Consider the following 16,402-nt stretch of genomic DNA (forward strand, 5'->3'; position numbering starts at 1 on the left):
CTGATGGACAGAACTAAATCCACAGGTTATTTAATTCATTTGGAATTTGCGCTTTAAATGTGTGTGCCTAAAAAGCAGTTTGAATTTGAAATTCTGTTCATTTTTCTGGTTAATCACATGTCCATAAGCCAAGTGATCTACTTAATCTTGGTCTAATAATCAGGTCAATGATGTCACAATCCATGACACATACAATGGTAAAGAAACGTGTTGTTGTTTTTGTTCGTTTTTTGTTCGAACATTTATCACAAAAATAAATGAAAAATTAAATGAAAATGCAAAAATCATCACTAACACCCCATTCTGCTTTCTGCCCATATTCTCTTCCAGCTAACCAACAATTGAGAGGCAAATGAAAGCCGGAAATTGGACCTTTGTGACACAATTCATTCTCATAGGATTCACAGATGACCTAGTTCTACAGAATCAACTCTTTGTGCTGTTTCTTTTGGTCTATGTCTTCACCTGTCTTGGAAACATTGGCATAATAATATTGATCTGTGTGGCTCCCCAACTCCACACTCCAATGTACTTTTTCCTTTCCAACTTGTCTTTTGTAGATCTGTGCTACTCTTCAACAATCACCCCCTGTATGCTGGGTAACTTCCTATCAAGAACAAAAGCCATTTCTTTTTATGGATGTGCAGCCCAGTTGTTCTTCTATGTAGCACTTGCAAGCTCAGATGGACTTCTACTGTCCGTCTTGGCCTACGATCGGTACAATGCAATCTGCAATCCCTTGCACTATCTTCTTGTAATGACCACGAGATTCTGTATTGTTTTTGTTGCTGCAACATACACATTTTGCTTCCTCACATCCCTGATACACACCGGTTTCACATTCAGGCTGTCCTTCTGTGGGCCAAACCGGATCTCTCATTTTTACTGTGACCTCCCTCCATTGCTGAAGCTCTCATGCTCTGACACGTTGATCAATGAGTTGGTTACATTTGCAGTTGGTGGCAGTGTGCAAGTGGGATCTCTGATTTTTGTCCTCGTTTCCTATGCTTATATTATGCACACCATCATTGGTATTAGATCCTCAAAAGGGAGACTGAGAGCCTTTTCCACATGTGCCTCACACTTGGCCAGCATCATCATACTCTATGTTCCTGTCCTCTTCACCTACCTTAGGCCGAAATCCAGGTACTCCCTGGACCAGGACAGACTTGCTTCACTGTTCTACACAGTGGTGATCCCAATGTTAAATCCATTGATCTATAGCCTAAGGAACAAAGAGGTCAAGGAATCCCTTGGAAAAGTGATGTCTAGAATATATGTCATGAGAAGTATAAAGTAATTACGCTGAAATTCATGTTTTATTTCCAAATAATAATATTCATAGAACGGGAAAAGGAGGTAGATGGTAAGCAAATATGATGTGACAAAATACATACCTAGGCTGGAAACCCTAGATACATATGTTCTTCCACAGGACAGCAATAGCACTGGTGGCATCATTGTATTGAAGATAAATGGAATTTAAGAGATGCCTACTTAAACAGCTGAGGCATGCATGTAATCGAGAATGAAATAAAAAAAAAGAGAAAAATCTTCTCCAATTCTATAAATGTAATTGATTGTGCCACTTCATTCACAACTTGTTCCATGAAAGTAACTAACAGTGAAGTGTTTGAAGTATTTTATGAGGGAGAGGTTTTCAGATAATAGTACTATTGTATAACAAAGACTAGGCCACTTGATCTTCACATGTCACATATGTCATGTTTAGTTTTACTATATGTTACTGTTTGGGTCTCATGTCATTAACGTAATAGGGCTAATTTAATGTCTGCACTGAGTGATGGCAGTGTGCAGTTTTGTTTCATAAGGCATGGGTAATTACATCTATTTTTTCCATTGTGTAGCGGTCTGTAAGCATCCATGCTTTGGTAATAAAAGGGACCGAACTTATTTACGTTATTTTTTCGAGTTACAGAATCTTTCAACACCACTGGATTGACACTGCTCATTCATCATCATCATTATCAAGTTTATTTCAAGGATACTTAACCATACAATCATTCACTCTATTTCATAATGAAAGAAATCATATTGGTCATTCTGTTTCTCCAACAAACACCTCCAGTCATAGTCCCTCTGCAGCACACACCATGGTGCAAGTGCGACAGAAATACAAAATGAGATTTATGAAGCTCGAGTATTACAAAGAAGAACAAATTGCTGTGTTGCATTACTTTGCGCCAGGGAGGCATTTCCATGGGTGTTGCATTGGTGTTCAAGTGCAACATCCATGGATTTGACGTATTCCTAGATTTAGGCAAAGTGGTAGACCTGGGAATGAAACAAATACATAAGACTCCCAGTGAGGCGCAACAAGGAGAGCCAGATCAATTTCTCTTTGTTTATTCCTCTTTCTATGTGTGCTGCATTTTGCATGGTAACGGACTGGAATGGGCAGTATTTACTGAACTGAGGCATTAATACCCTTTCCTTGTCACGCAATGCATATCAGCAGGTGCCCTGCTGCCCTGCACTGCATGACTTGCCCATAAATATGGCCCTGAGAGCTTTTTACAATGCAAACTATACTATTTCACTCATTATTTCCAACAAGGAAATAGAAAAATACCACATGTACATACTGGGGAGGACTGCAACATTTTGGTCAGCAGGGCCAGGGAAAAAGCTAATCTTAGGGGTATATTTATCAAATAGTAGTGCAGCACAGCATGAATTCTTGGTGTGTTGCACTGCGTAATATGGAAAAAGCAGGAATACACCGCTTTAATATTATATCACACATTCCAGTCTTTTTGTAGTGCTGGCGCACAATGTGCTGCCTAGGCCTAATGCAGGCACCCTGTGTTGTAAGCAGGAACACCGTCCTACACAAAAACAATCCCTTGAGGCATTTTCTCTTTCCACATGTGCTGCAGAATGAGGAAAGAGAGGAAATATACAAGAAGAAATTAATATATTTCTCTATGTTACTTCTCGCCTGGGGAGGCGTTGCAGTTTTGATGCATTCCCAGGTCTACCACTTTTGGAGTATCAGGGAATGTATCAAAATCAGCAAGCTCGTACCTGCACGGGCCGCGATTGGTCAAAATCCATGGGTTCAGCATGTGGACACCCACGCACCACCCATGGAGGGCCTACCTGGGGAAAAGTAATGAAACACAGCGATTTCCGCGGCATTGCGTTACTCCAGATGAATCAAGCCATTCATAAATCACACTTTGTACTTGCTCCCTTGCATCCCGTTGTATTGTGCAAGTGCTACAGAATTATTTGACAAATATAGTCTTAATTCTCTATCAAGGTTTCCCTTCTGTATACACCAAAATATCTGCAGTTGAATGCCATTCTTGATTGTCAGGCTACAGGATGTGTGATTTGCCTGTTCATTAGAAACTAACATCAACATCATTGATGAAATCTCCACACAAGACCATCTGATCTTTTTAGCTATCACTGAGACTGAATTTTAGTAGGGTTCCTAGGTGACCTTGCACTCAATGATGAACGAACTTGTGAAAGGAGAGTGGGGAATTATATTAACTTAGTAAGTAATAATAATAATAATAATCCACATTTGTAAAGCACACAATCACCCGTAAGGGTCTCTAGGCGCTGGGGGCCGTCGGGAAGATTAAGCGAGCTATTGCCCAGAGTCACATGGTGCTGGGCTAACCTGCCGTAGAACTGACTTACAGTGGAACTGAAAGCTGGCAAATTTACCTCCTCAGTCCGTTAGCTTGAGCAGCTGCCCACCTTTACCTTTACTGCGCATGAAGCAACGCTAATATGAAGGGGGAACAAGGCCTGTAGGCTTATGGCATCTCTTGAGATTGCAGACAAACTCATGTCGGATCGCCGGGATACGGAATTCCGAAAGGGGTAATCCGCTCTGCTGATACTGACATTGCCTCGGAATTTGAAGTATTCTGTACAGAATTTTATTTGGCAGAACTCCTGAGCGCGCCTACTGCTGAAGCATACGTCAACTCAGCACCAGTGAAACCTCTTCCCACAATAGGTACAGATACTTTAGAGGTTGATATCGGCCCGGAGGAAGTTGTGCGAGCAATCCAGGGTCTTGTTTCTGGAAAAGCCCCAGGCGAAGATGGACTCTCAATATATTTTTATAAGGTCTTTGCTGCGGACATCGTTCCGATACTTGTGTGCCTCTTTAACTCCTTCAGCTACACGGGGGCTTTAACTCCCACGATGTCTATGGCTAAAGTTGTGGTATTGTTTAAACCCAGCAAATATCCACATGAATGTGCATCCTACCGCCCCATCTCTTTATTGAATGTGGACCTCAAGATTATCACTGGTATACTGGCTGGCCGTCTTGCCCCTCATATGCAAGGCCTGGTAGATCCGGACCAGTCTGGTTTTATACCGAAATGTAACAGTAGTGATGGCTCTAGATGACTGTGCCACCTGCTGGATAAAACTCAATGCTTCAACAACCTACAGTATTCCTGTCGGTCGATGCCAAGAAGGCTTTTGACCCTGGCCCTACCTACGATTTCCCAACAGCCTTGGAAGGGAATAGCCACCTTAAGTGGCAAGAGCCCAATTGTAAAATAATGGGGGACCTCTTTGATGAGAAAGAGATATGGACTTCTCCCAACTAGTCTTGGGCTTTTGTTTCCCTAAGGAGGCATATTGGCAAAACCAAGCACTAAGGCATTGGGTTACCCAACTACATATGCAGCCCCATACACCCAAGAGCCCTTTCATTCCCTCGCTCAAATGGACGAGTCAGGTGGAACAATTTTTCTTCGAGAAAATAAAGCTGATACAAGATTCATTTGTCAATCATAGTTTAACTATGATATGTCGCAAGCATTGACAGCAGATCTGAGAGAAGAAAAACTTGTGGGTTTCACTCCTATACACATGCAGACCTCTCTTAGCATCATGAAAGCACTTAAATCCGGGTCAACATCTGACCCATGTACTGTGAAAATAATGGCGACCGTTGCTGAGGCTCTGAACCCTGCGGTGAATCAAGTTTTGAACATGTCTCTGTTAGAGGGTAGGGTTCCCGGGAGTTGGAAAAAGGGTAAGATCCTCCCTCTCTTAAAGAAACCCTCAGCAGACCCCACAGTAGTAAGTAACTATAGGCCCATTACACTTGCTTCCGTTCTTTGCTAAAGCACTAGAAAAATATGTGAATTCAGTCCTTACTGATTTTATTGAATCCACTAAGGCTCTGCATCCCAGCCAATCGGGCTTTAGAACTAATTGTAGTATGGAAACGACCTTGCTGGAGATAACAGATACTATTAGAGCCACTGTCGATAGAGATGGTAAGGCAGTTTTGATACTGCTAGACCTCTCGGCGGCGTTTGATACCGTACACCATGGCCGGCTCCTACAGAGGTTGCGGGAGTGTGGTATTGGCGGTACGGTTTTCAGGTGGTTCTCCTCCTTTTTGGAGGACCGTCGACAAACGGTGTGGTCTCCTTTTTTTTCGGCGGATATTCCCCCAATGAACGTAGGGGGGCCTCAGGGATCAGTACTGAATCCTACTTTATTCAATATCTATATGGGCCCATTGGCACCCCTGGCGGAGGAATATGGAGCAAAGGTGATAACCTACCCCAACGACTCTCATCTGTTGTTCATGGCTGAGAAAGATGAGCAGCTAAATGAACATTCTATCCATCTCTGCCTGAGCAAAGCATTTGAATGGTTTTGTCAGAACCAATTATCCTGCAATTCTGCTAAAACAGAAATTATGTTCTTTGGACATACACCCAAAGATAAATGGCGGAATTGGTGGCCCCAGACTCAGCCACCTCCATCATGCCCTGTTACCACTGTCAAAAACCTGGGAGTCATGTTAGACTCAACTTTGTCCATGAAATCGCGGGTGCAATCTGTGGCAGGCACGTGTTTCAGACTACTGAAGATGATGAGGAATGTTCTTCCTCTGCTTCCTCAGTCCCATAGACAGATTGTGGTCCAAGCCCTTATTCTATCTAGGCTGGACTATGCAAATGCCCTTTATTTGGGAATACCAAATTACCTTCTAATCCGCCTCCAGGTGGTCCAACATGCGGCCGCTAGAGCGATTATGCTGGTAGGACCCAGAACCCACATGACTAGCCATCTAAAAACTGTTAAAAAAATATACTTTGTTGCTCAATTTCTAGCCAAAGTTATAGCAATTAAAGTTCCACCAACAAATCCATAATGACAAAATCTGATATGAGTTTTCGAGTATCTTGCAAATGTTTTCAGAATCCAACTTTTATTTACTCATGTTCATGACAAAGAAATTTTTCTAGAGTTAATTAGAATTTTGTAAATACCATGATATGAGTGGGTTTGGGTTGTAGTCAGAGGACATGCTCTTTAAATTGGCTCTCAGTAAAAAACAGGATCCTTTTCAAGGCTCTTGTGCTGGCCTTTAAGGCCTTACACAATAACCAACATTTTCTCTGGACAAAAAGGGTGGCAGATCCTTCTAGGTGGTAGTCGGAAGAATATGGAATTACCTTCCTTCCAGTCTTAGACAAGAACACACGCTTCTTAATTTCAGGAGCCAAACAAAAAATTGGCTGTTCACCCAATAATCGCAGACTTTTATAGCAGTCCTTCCTCATCTCTTCTTTTTTAGGGGGTACTTCTGTTGCGCCAGCGCCGGGACACTGTTCAGAGTAGCCATGTGCTATATAAATCCCCCATAACATTAACATTAACATGCAGGTCGTCCCCTCACTAAATTTTAATTGTGGTTCATAACCTGCACCTCGGACAAACATTTGCTTTCGGACACATATGCATTCCCGAATAAACCCAAGTGGAGCGACAATTCACCAGTGCAGCGCAGATGGAAATCAGAGATTGAGTACGAATTTCCCCCCAAAGAATGGCAGGACATTTTCCATAAGGCAAGGGCCTCTTCTTGTCTACCTAGCATTAGGCGCCACCGAACAGACCCTATTAGCTCGCTGGGGTACAGCAGAAATCCCAACAAAGACAGACTGGCTGCATAAGGTTTGGGAACTGGTAGGCATGGAAAGGATTACAGCAGGCCTCTCCCGCACTCTACACAGATTCGAGAAAATGTGGGGCTCCATCTTCACCTTTCTCTCCTCAGAGTTCATGGAACTCACCTGCCCACGATATCTCCAAGTCCTCCGACTCTCTAATGCGAACACACCACCCACAGTTCAGCCCTAGGTAACACAGGGGCATATTATCAAGGACCGGTGTTAAAATTGTCGCTGTTTTATCGGCAGGAAACTGCTGATAAAACATCGATAATGGGCTTGATAATATGCCCTTGTTAATTCCCATAGAAGGCCAGGTTCTGATGTTAGAATTATCAAGCCCATTATCGCTGTTTTATCGGCAGTTTCCTGCCGATAAATCTGCGATAAGTTTAACACCGGTCATTGATAATATGCCCCTCAATCTTTATCACAGGACACCTCCTGACCCATTGGAACACAGAACGTGCCCAGACTTCTTAACTACCCTTCTTTCTCTTCTACTATTTCCTATTTTTGTTCTCTACTAACTTTTCCTGGATATGCTTCCCCACCGCTTTGTGGATGTAGGTGGTGGTTAATGTGATTGTGTAAATCCATATAAAATCAATACAAACCATAAATGAGAGCTTTCACATTTTCTAAATGCATAGTGTACCTGTGTGTTGCTCTATTTATAGTATAATTTACCCAACCATAAGTTACTACTTGTGCTGTACTCAAGGACAAATCTCAAACTGTGATAACTGCATCAAGGGCTGTTGCAGGAAATTCCGTTCATGATCTATGCCTATGTTTCTTTGCTTTCACATCTGATGTGTTTGCCCTTTGGGGTAGCTAAAGATCTCATGTTAACATTTTAGCCACAGCAACCGTGTAATTCTCAATTAACGTAATTGTCACTCTGGCAAATCTACTGCATGTACAAGGAGTTCCTGTGTAGTTGTATGATGTATAGGTACTATAGGCACTCTATGAAGTGATTTTACATTGATGTTTTTCTATAGCTTAGCTGCAGGACATATTTCAATATGTAAAATGGATTCAAACTGCACTTAAGTAACTTTTGATAGGTAAGTGCTATCAAACCAAATTCTACTTCGAAAAAATTCTGCCTGAGTTAGAGAGAGTGCCTACCAATGGACATTCACAACCTAGCATGAACTTTCTGTCACTCTGCAATTGGTGCACAGCTCTGTTGAGCCACAAACAAAGATAAGGCATATAAAAGGCATACTATGGCAAGGCTTTGAGCCCATGGCCCAAGATCATGCCACCGAATAGCTTTTTCAATATACCCCTACAATGTTGTGCTAATTCTCATTGACTTCACAATTTACCAATACACAAATGTCTAATTTCCATATCCGGGTGCAAAAAAAGTGACATTAAACCACGTTCTTTTAGTCTGCCCAAACAGCACATCCCTTGTTGGAACTGATCAGGCCTGTTTCCTAGGAGTTGCTCTTCTATCTCACACTTCAATGCATTCAGTGCATGAACAGTGACCGTGTTACATCCATCCATCCCTGGCACTGGCATTCACCAAAATTCTACTGAAAGGCCATGCATGCGTGCCCTGTAGTGTCATCCTAAGGACAACAGTCTTCTGTAACATTAGGCAGCAGCATTTCAATGTTCCTAGGATGTCTGCAGAAAATACAGGGCCCGATTCTCAGAATAAACTTAAGACTCAATCCTAAACTTACTACTATTTTGGTATTCACAGAATGCACTTACTACTTTAGAATGAACTTACTACTTTTGGTATTCACAGAAAGTTAGGATTTTGTCTTAAGTTTGTCTTAAGACAGACTTAAGACAAACTTAAGACAGACTTAAGACAGACTTAAGACAGACTTAAGACAAACTTAAGACAGACTTAAGACAGACTTAAGACAAAATCCTAACTTAAGTCTGTCTTAAGTCTGTCTTAAGTTTGTCTTAAGACAAACTTATGACAAAATCCTACCTTCTGTGAATACCAAAAGTAGTAAGTTCATTCTGTGAATACCAAAAGTAGTAAGTGCATTCTGTGAATGCCAAAAGTAGTAAGTGCATTCTGTGAATACCAAAATAGTAGTAAGTTTAGGATTGAGTCTTAAGTTCATTCTATGAATCGGGCCCATTGTCATGTGCTTGTTCCTTCCAGCAGTCTCAGGTGATTCTCAGCTGAGGCTTTTCTTCCAATTGGAAAAACTGATTTTATGTATTTATTTATTTAGATATTTTTTTAATCTGGGAGGTTGTTAGCAAACCGCAGTCTGTTGTTGTGTGCAGGTCATAAAATAGCTTATAGCTATATATCCGGGGTGGTACAGAAGAACTTTACAAATTATAACAGAACAGTAAATACAACAAAAACAGTGGTGTCATGGTGTCAAATTATGATAGGTGTAGTGGGGGGGCGAGTTGTCTGGGTTCCTCATATTGGCTCCAGCACTGTGCCACCGTGTGGCTAAGATTCTGGGGTCCTAGATAAGGAGCATGTTGAGGGCATTAAGCTGCGGTGAGCAGGCTATTAGTGGAAGGCCTTCAGAGAGGTAGCTCACCATATATATTCAAATTCCTTCCTGGTGTCATCAACTATGTCCGCCATGTGCTCAAGAGCCAGTGCCCTCCATAGCCTCACATGCCATTGAGTTATCGAGCGCGCCTCTGGTCGCTTCCAAGCAGCTGTAAGTGCCATTTTAGCGGCCCCCAGGCATACCCACATAACAGAGCGATCGCTCTGTGCTTGATGTTTTAATAGGGGATCTCGTGCTCCTAACAGGGTGTGTTCTGGGGTCTGAGGGATTGGGTATCCTATAATAAGATCGATTTGGGACAGGAGGCTCTCCTGCCAGAAAGGTTGAATATGGGGAAGTCCGACCAAATATGCCTAAAGTCACCCAGAAGACCACACCCCCTCCAACATCTATCTGAGGTATGAGGGAAAAATCTGCGCAGTTTCTGAGGGTAAAGATACCAGTCGTACACAACCTTATAGTGTGCTTCCCGTAAATACATTGAATGGTTGAATTTCGTGATATCATTGTGGAGATGTTCCCATTGCTTGTCCCCGAGTAGGGTGCCTACCAGAGTGTCCCAAAAGCTTCTGTATCTTGGGGTGGTGGAAGGACTTAGGGCTAGTATAAGTGTGTAGAGGAAGGAGATACACCCATTGGAAGTAGACCCTGATCGAGCAAATTTTTCAATGGGGAGCAAGTCCCTGGTGGCAACCTGCTGCATCAAGGCCTGCGTTACCCAGTGCTTGAGCTGCAAGTAGTTTGAATGTTCCTTAGTGTCCAACGCGAACTGCTGCTTGCATTCTTGGAATGTGAGGAGCTCTCCCTTGTGGAATAGATGGGAAATCGTGTGGCGCCCTCCCTCATTCCATGTGTCGAAGAGACCTTCATGAAGTGACAGGAGAAGGCCGCATTATAGTGTATATGAATGTTTGGTGATGGGAAGGTGGTCAGTTGCAGTTTTTTGGTGAGAGTGTCCCAGACCCTTAGGGTAGTGGTGGTGGATGTGCTGATGTACGCATTGGCCAATCATTCAGTGATCACCCACAGCTGGGCCGTCCCAAAGTACCCCTGTAAGTCGGCTAAATCCAGACCTCCCTCCCGACGGGGACACGTTAGCAGGCGATAGGGCAGATGGGCCCTCTTACCTTGCCAGATGAACTTAGTTACCAGTTGTTTAAGGTCTCTGAAGAGACCACTGTCCACTGGGATGGGAAGTCCCTGGAAAAGGTAGAGCAGGCGGGGGAGTGCGTTCATCTTAATAGCGTTAATTCTGCCCAGCCAGGAGATATATGCTGCGCTTCATCTGATCATGTCTCTCTTTAACTGTTGCACTAGCGGATGGTAATTGGTTTTGTAATGGTCCGATATGTGCGGAGTGAGTTTGATGCATAAATAGGTGATCTCCTTAGTCATACAAGAGAACGGTGAGGTGCGCGTCACCTGTCGCCAAGCTTCGCTGGGAAGGGTCAAGTTAAGTAAGAAAGACTTGGGCAGATTGATTTTAACACCGGATGACCACTCAAACTGCACCAATTCCCCCTGAATGGCCAGGAGGGTAGACGTGGGTTTGTAATCGGGAGGAGCACATCATCGGCAAATAATGACATTTTATGATCGTCTGATCCAAATCGCACTCCCGTGATGGCAAGGGTTTTGTCTGATTTTGTGCGCTAGTGCCTCAATGCTCAGAGCAAAAAGGAGGGTGGACAGCGGGCACCCTTGTCTTGTCCCGCAAGAAAGAGGAAAAGAAGGGGAAGCGACCCCATTGACCAGAAACAGCGAGGTTGGGGCGTGATAATTGGCGTGTATCATCCCGATGAAGTTCTCGTGAAAGTCAAATCTTCAAAGAACTCGGATCAAGTAGGACCATTCGACCCGGTCAAATGTCTTCTCCGCATCTAGCAAGAGAAGAGCCGCTGGAATTTGCTTCTTCCGGGCCTTTTAATAATATGGGTGATGCATCTCAAATTGTCGTGGGTCTGTCGACCTTTAATGAAGCGGGATTGGTCTGGATCGATGAGGTTGGGGAGCACTCACTTCAGACGGATGGCTAGGATTTTTGTATAGAGTTTGGCATCAAGATTCAGGAGGGAGATTGGGCGATTGGGTGGTACGAAGAATATGCTGTGGGTTCTTTGCCTGGCTTGGTGATCACTGCTACGATTGCCTCCCTCATAGAAGGGGTGACCTATTGTGTAGAGGCAATACCATTAAATAGGATGGTTAAAAAGGGTACTATCTCAGGGGTGAAGGGACAGTAGAAATAAGCCTTGAATCCATTGGGTCCCAGCGCTCTCCGTAGCTTAAGTGCATCAATTGCTTTTTGCACCTCCTCTTGAGTGATAGATTGAGCCAGGTCATCATTTACAGTCTTGGGAACTTAGGGGAGGCCTGTGGAGTCTAGATAAGTCAGTTTGTCATGGGGCTGGGGGTTGTCCGAGGTGCAGAGCTTGAAAGGCGTGCACCTTCCCTTCTTCAGTGCCATGGGTGATGCCAGCGTCATCAACTATATGTCTGATGTACTCCCGTTCCTGTTTGACCCTTAATTTGCATACAAGTAGGATCCCAATTTATTTCCCCCGTGTAGCTTCCAGCTTGTAGCCGTAAAATAATCTGTTTTCCCTATTGGTAAATATGGCATGTAGTTTCCCCTTAAGGGCTGTTACTTTTCTCAGTGTTAGGGCCGATGGGGAGGTCTTATGTGTTCTTTCTGCAGAGCTCGGTTCCTTTTCTAAAAGAAGGGGTTTAATAGTGTGTCTAAGCTCATCGCGAAGTAACCGGTCTCTACACAGGAAGTTGGGGAAGTACCAGTGCACCTGCTTGGGGCGCGGATTTGGCCAGGTAAGGGTCAGTTCCAGTGGGGCGGGAGCTGAGAAACAGATCGGATGTAGGCGTGTTTGCACAAATAAGGATAACAACGATTGGCTGAGGAATACATATTCTATATGAGAATACGTTCTGTGGGAGTGGGAGAAAAAAGGATAGTCAAGCACAGTGGGGCTGCTGTCCCTCCAGACATCTACCAACCCCAGTTGTTGGAGGTGCGCTTTAAGTGCCTTACAAAGGTCCCCTCTGCCGTCCTATGGGATTTGGAAGTGTCTAGGTCTGGGTCCCATACAAGATTAAAATCCCTAAAGATGAGTATGTCCACCCCAAAAAATTTTCCAGGGCCGTAGGAAAGAAAATTAGAAAATCTTGTTGCCCCTGGTTGGGTGCATATAGAATGCAAACGTGCAGAGCCTGTCCCTCAGTTCTCCCTTGACCATTATGTACCGCCCAAGTTTGTCTGCTTTAGTGTCTTGCATTTGGAATGGGACCCTCGTGTGGAAGAGCAGTGCCACCCCGTTGTGTTTGTTTGCGTGGGATCATTGGTATATTTGTGGGTATGCCTTGTGTTTCAAGCGGTGCTCTTCGGATTTTTTGAGGTGCGTCTCCTGTAGGGCTGCTACTTGAGCATTGATGCTTGTGAGGGGAATTAAGTCCCTGGACGTTCCAAGTTATGGACCTAACGGCCATAGGGATCTAATAACAGTACTGCGTTCCTTCCCTTGCCCCTGTATTGTTCCTGCCCCCATCTGTCTTTTCCCTGTCCCTCCCCGACAAGAAGAAAAATAAAAAAGGCACCATGACACCGAACTAACTTAACCAAATGACATAAACCAGAAAATGGAGTGTAGAGAGTTCCCATCACTGAGGGAAACCTCTGTGTTATAGCACACTCGAAGAGCGTAGCCATTTACAGATCCCAGGCCCCTCAATATAAATGCTGTAAGGCAACTATATAAAACCATTATGGAGCCTATGTGCATTGAGTTATTGTTCAGTATCCCATTCGCAATGATAGCATGACATATGTGCCAGCGAGTCTTTATCCGTCTAAGTGCCAGGCATTTGTCCAGACCCCTCCTTCCCCTCCTTACCACACCCCCAGTGGCCCTCAATCATTCGGGCTAGGCCTCCTCCTCTGCACACCGGAGGGAGGCTGAGGCATAATGTCCTAAGGCAAGCACCTTAGAGGGGGAGCAACAAGGGGGAGACTCAGTCAGCAGGACCCCCCACCACTGTACGGTGCAAGTCCTCCGCTACATCCATCTCTCCATCCATTTGCCTGTTATTTACAGCGGGGAAGTTCCTCCTTCGGATCTTGTTGGTTCCGGGTGTCATTCTGGAGTTTTTGCTCTTCGTCTGCCCGTACAACGCCACTGATCCCCTCCTAGACGTTCAGATCGTTGATTGCCCCGGGGTCTTCCGGAGGAGATGCAGTTATCTCTAGGTCTAGTAGGTCCGCCGCCTCCAACAGCTCCTTGCAGTGGCAATTTTGGTTGTTCCAGTGAAATGTAATTCCAAAGGGGTAAGTCCAGCGGTATCTGATGTTCTTTTCTCTCAAGAAGTCAGTGATCAGGCGGAATTGTTGGTGTCTCATGAGCGTGGCCTAGGCCGCATCTTGGTAGAGCGTGCAGGTAACATTTTGAAAAGAGATCGTGTCCGATCGCCTCACCTTTTGCAGAACCTTAAAAGAGCTGAACTTCACCAGGATGTCACGTGGTTTTCTTGCCTCTCCCGGGTGTCACGGCCGCACTCTATGAACTCCCTCTAGGCTGATCTCCGGTCCACCTTCCCCCAGTCCGACGTTGAACGCCTCTAGGTACGGGCCCTTGCAGTCCTCTTCCAGGCCTCGGACGCAGATGTTATCGCGTCTGGAGCAATTCTTCAGATCTTCACACCTAAGTGTGGCCGCCCGGAGTTGGTTGCGCAGGTCAGCTGCAACTTCGTCCAAGGGCTTGAGGCGGTCAGTCGCCTCTTGGTATTTTGGTTCGAGATCAAGAGTCCGTGTGCCCACCGAGTCTACATCTGTTTGCATGGCTACCATTTTCTCTCTCACCTCTGTGCTTGAATGATTCGAATGAGACTTCCATATCGGCTTTAATGTCTGCAAGAAGGTCTTGCCGGACTTCTCGGAGCGAAGCCATGAGGTTGTCTCTCGTAAGCACCATTGACGGTGGTTGTGGCGTCGCGCCCTCTCCAGAAGTCCTAGTGCCTGTAGCCACGAAGAACTGCGAGACCTTGTTGTTTGTGGCTTTTTTGGGTGGCATAGGAGGAGCCCCGTCCGGTCAGGCTCCGGCCGACTCCCGTGTTCAGTGGAACGAAGATGCTCTCTCTGAATGAGCATGTGGTGCCCCTAGCGGTATTGCAACGGTTTGGGGTCCTCGCAATCTTAATTTCAAATGTCAGGGGGTTCCCGGAATGTAGGGCATTGCTCCCTTCTTCCTAATATGCATAGAGCATGAAGCTGAATGGGGTCACCCTGGATCTCCCATCTAGCATCTTTCACCATTTGCAGGGCTCTTCTTGTAGGCTCTGTACTGTGGTTCAGCTCTCACTTTCCCTGTGGGATGTCCCGTGCAGCAGCCATCTTAGGGTCAGGCAATAGACTGCCTAGTCTATCAACGGGTGTGGGGACTCAGCTGTTCTGAGCCCCCCCCCCAGCAAGTATGCCAGTTAGTGCTCACCTCGTGGCCGCCGGCAAGTCTGAATGTCGTCTAGTAAGGTGCTGACCACTCCACTCAAGGCCGCCCAGATGCGGTTGCTCAGGTACGTCCATGTGCTGTTTTCAGATGTGCCAGCTCCCCCCCTCATCGCGATCATTGCCTTGCGTCAGGTGGGGTCTCTGCCATTTCCGAACAATGCTGCTTTGTGTTTGTGGGCCTCTCCAGACTTCGTTGGGATTGCAATTGCGGGCAGGGTTATCCCTGCGATTTGCTGTCTGTCTGTGGGAAATAATGGGTGCCAGGCTGTGGGCGCTATTGCTGGTGTGGATCTTAGCTATGCTAGCAAGATGACTGTCGCGGGATACTCTGCTGTGGTGGCCATTTTCCCTCTGTTTCCTCACTGAATCTCACGGAGCCTCGTTTGTATTAAATTGTGTCATTGGAAAGGTTCAGGAGGCTCTGGGCAAGCCCTCCGGCATTCAGCAGCGTTACCCAGGTTCAGGGGCGGTTGGGGCTATTTTAAAGTCGCCGTAGGTTGTTGAAGACTCGGGGTCTGGAACTGAGCCGATGGAGATCACGTCCGATCGGCCATGTTGGCTGGCCTTGCCCCCGTTTCTTTGTCTTTGAAATGCTATTAAAACATATATTAAAAAAAGGCTAAAGTTGAGGTTCTGTGGTTTTCGACTTCGCTTCGTATTTAGCCGCCATTTTGTGTTCAGCCGCCATTTTGTGTTGCCTCACTCAGGCAGCACGGCAAACGCAGTGTTTTTGCTTTTTCAGCTGCTACGTGTCTCTTCTGTTAAAAAGTAACCCCTTGTGCTTGTTTACGAAACCGATGTCAGGGTCTGGCCGAGTTTGTTAATCCATGTCTAGACTGATTGATCCTTGTCTTAGTTGACTGTTTGGGTCCCACCATTCTTTCTTTCTTTATCTTATTTGACTGGCCTTCGATATTCTCCTTGTGTATTCTCCTATTACACAACTATCCTTTGAGGCATACAAACACGTCCTGCCACCTGCAAATTGGATTGTGGGCACTAACACTGATTAACTTGAGGGGAGGGGAGAACACGGGGTCTGAAAGGAGGGCGTATTCAAGATACTTGATAGCTTGTTTTCAAACTCTTCCTATTTGTCAGTTTTGTATGTTTTGGGAGTAGGCATTGTAAATATGTGTATTATAAAAGATTGTGCGCCACGGAATTAAGTGGCAGTCTCCTAAGAATCTACGCATGTACTTCTTGGACAACTGTGCTTAGCTGCAGCTAATAAACTCTATTTTCTACGCCTAACAGAGTGCCTCGTGTCTCTGTCTGACAAGACAGGTGAACCCGGAGATATTAGGCGTGCCCTGCGCCGCTCGGCCCATTAGGCCAGGTTCTCCAATTGGCGCACAATGTGGGGCGACTTCAGTGGTAGCGGT

At 45.2% G+C, this 16,402-nt stretch overlaps 1 protein-coding gene across 1 annotated transcript; it reads left to right on the plus strand.

Moving 5' to 3' along the window:
* Window positions 1–352: 352 nt before the first annotated feature.
* On the plus strand, window positions 353–1,300 carry LOC144761290 (olfactory receptor 8U9-like). Its single transcript, XM_078646743.1, has one exon. The coding sequence runs from the start codon at window positions 353–355 to the stop codon at window positions 1,298–1,300; it is 948 nt and encodes a 315-aa protein (XP_078502869.1).
* The last annotated feature ends 15,102 nt before the right edge of the window (window positions 1,301–16,402 follow it).

The sequence above is a fragment of the Lissotriton helveticus genome, chromosome 1_1 (genome assembly GCF_964261635.1).
Source record: "Lissotriton helveticus chromosome 1_1, aLisHel1.1, whole genome shotgun sequence".
NCBI lineage: Eukaryota > Metazoa > Chordata > Amphibia > Caudata > Salamandridae > Lissotriton > Lissotriton helveticus.

Coding starts and splice junctions, on each gene's coding strand:
- LOC144761290 (XM_078646743.1), top strand. CDS start 353: ATGAAAGCCGGAAATTGGACCTTTGTGACACAATTCATTCTCATAGGA.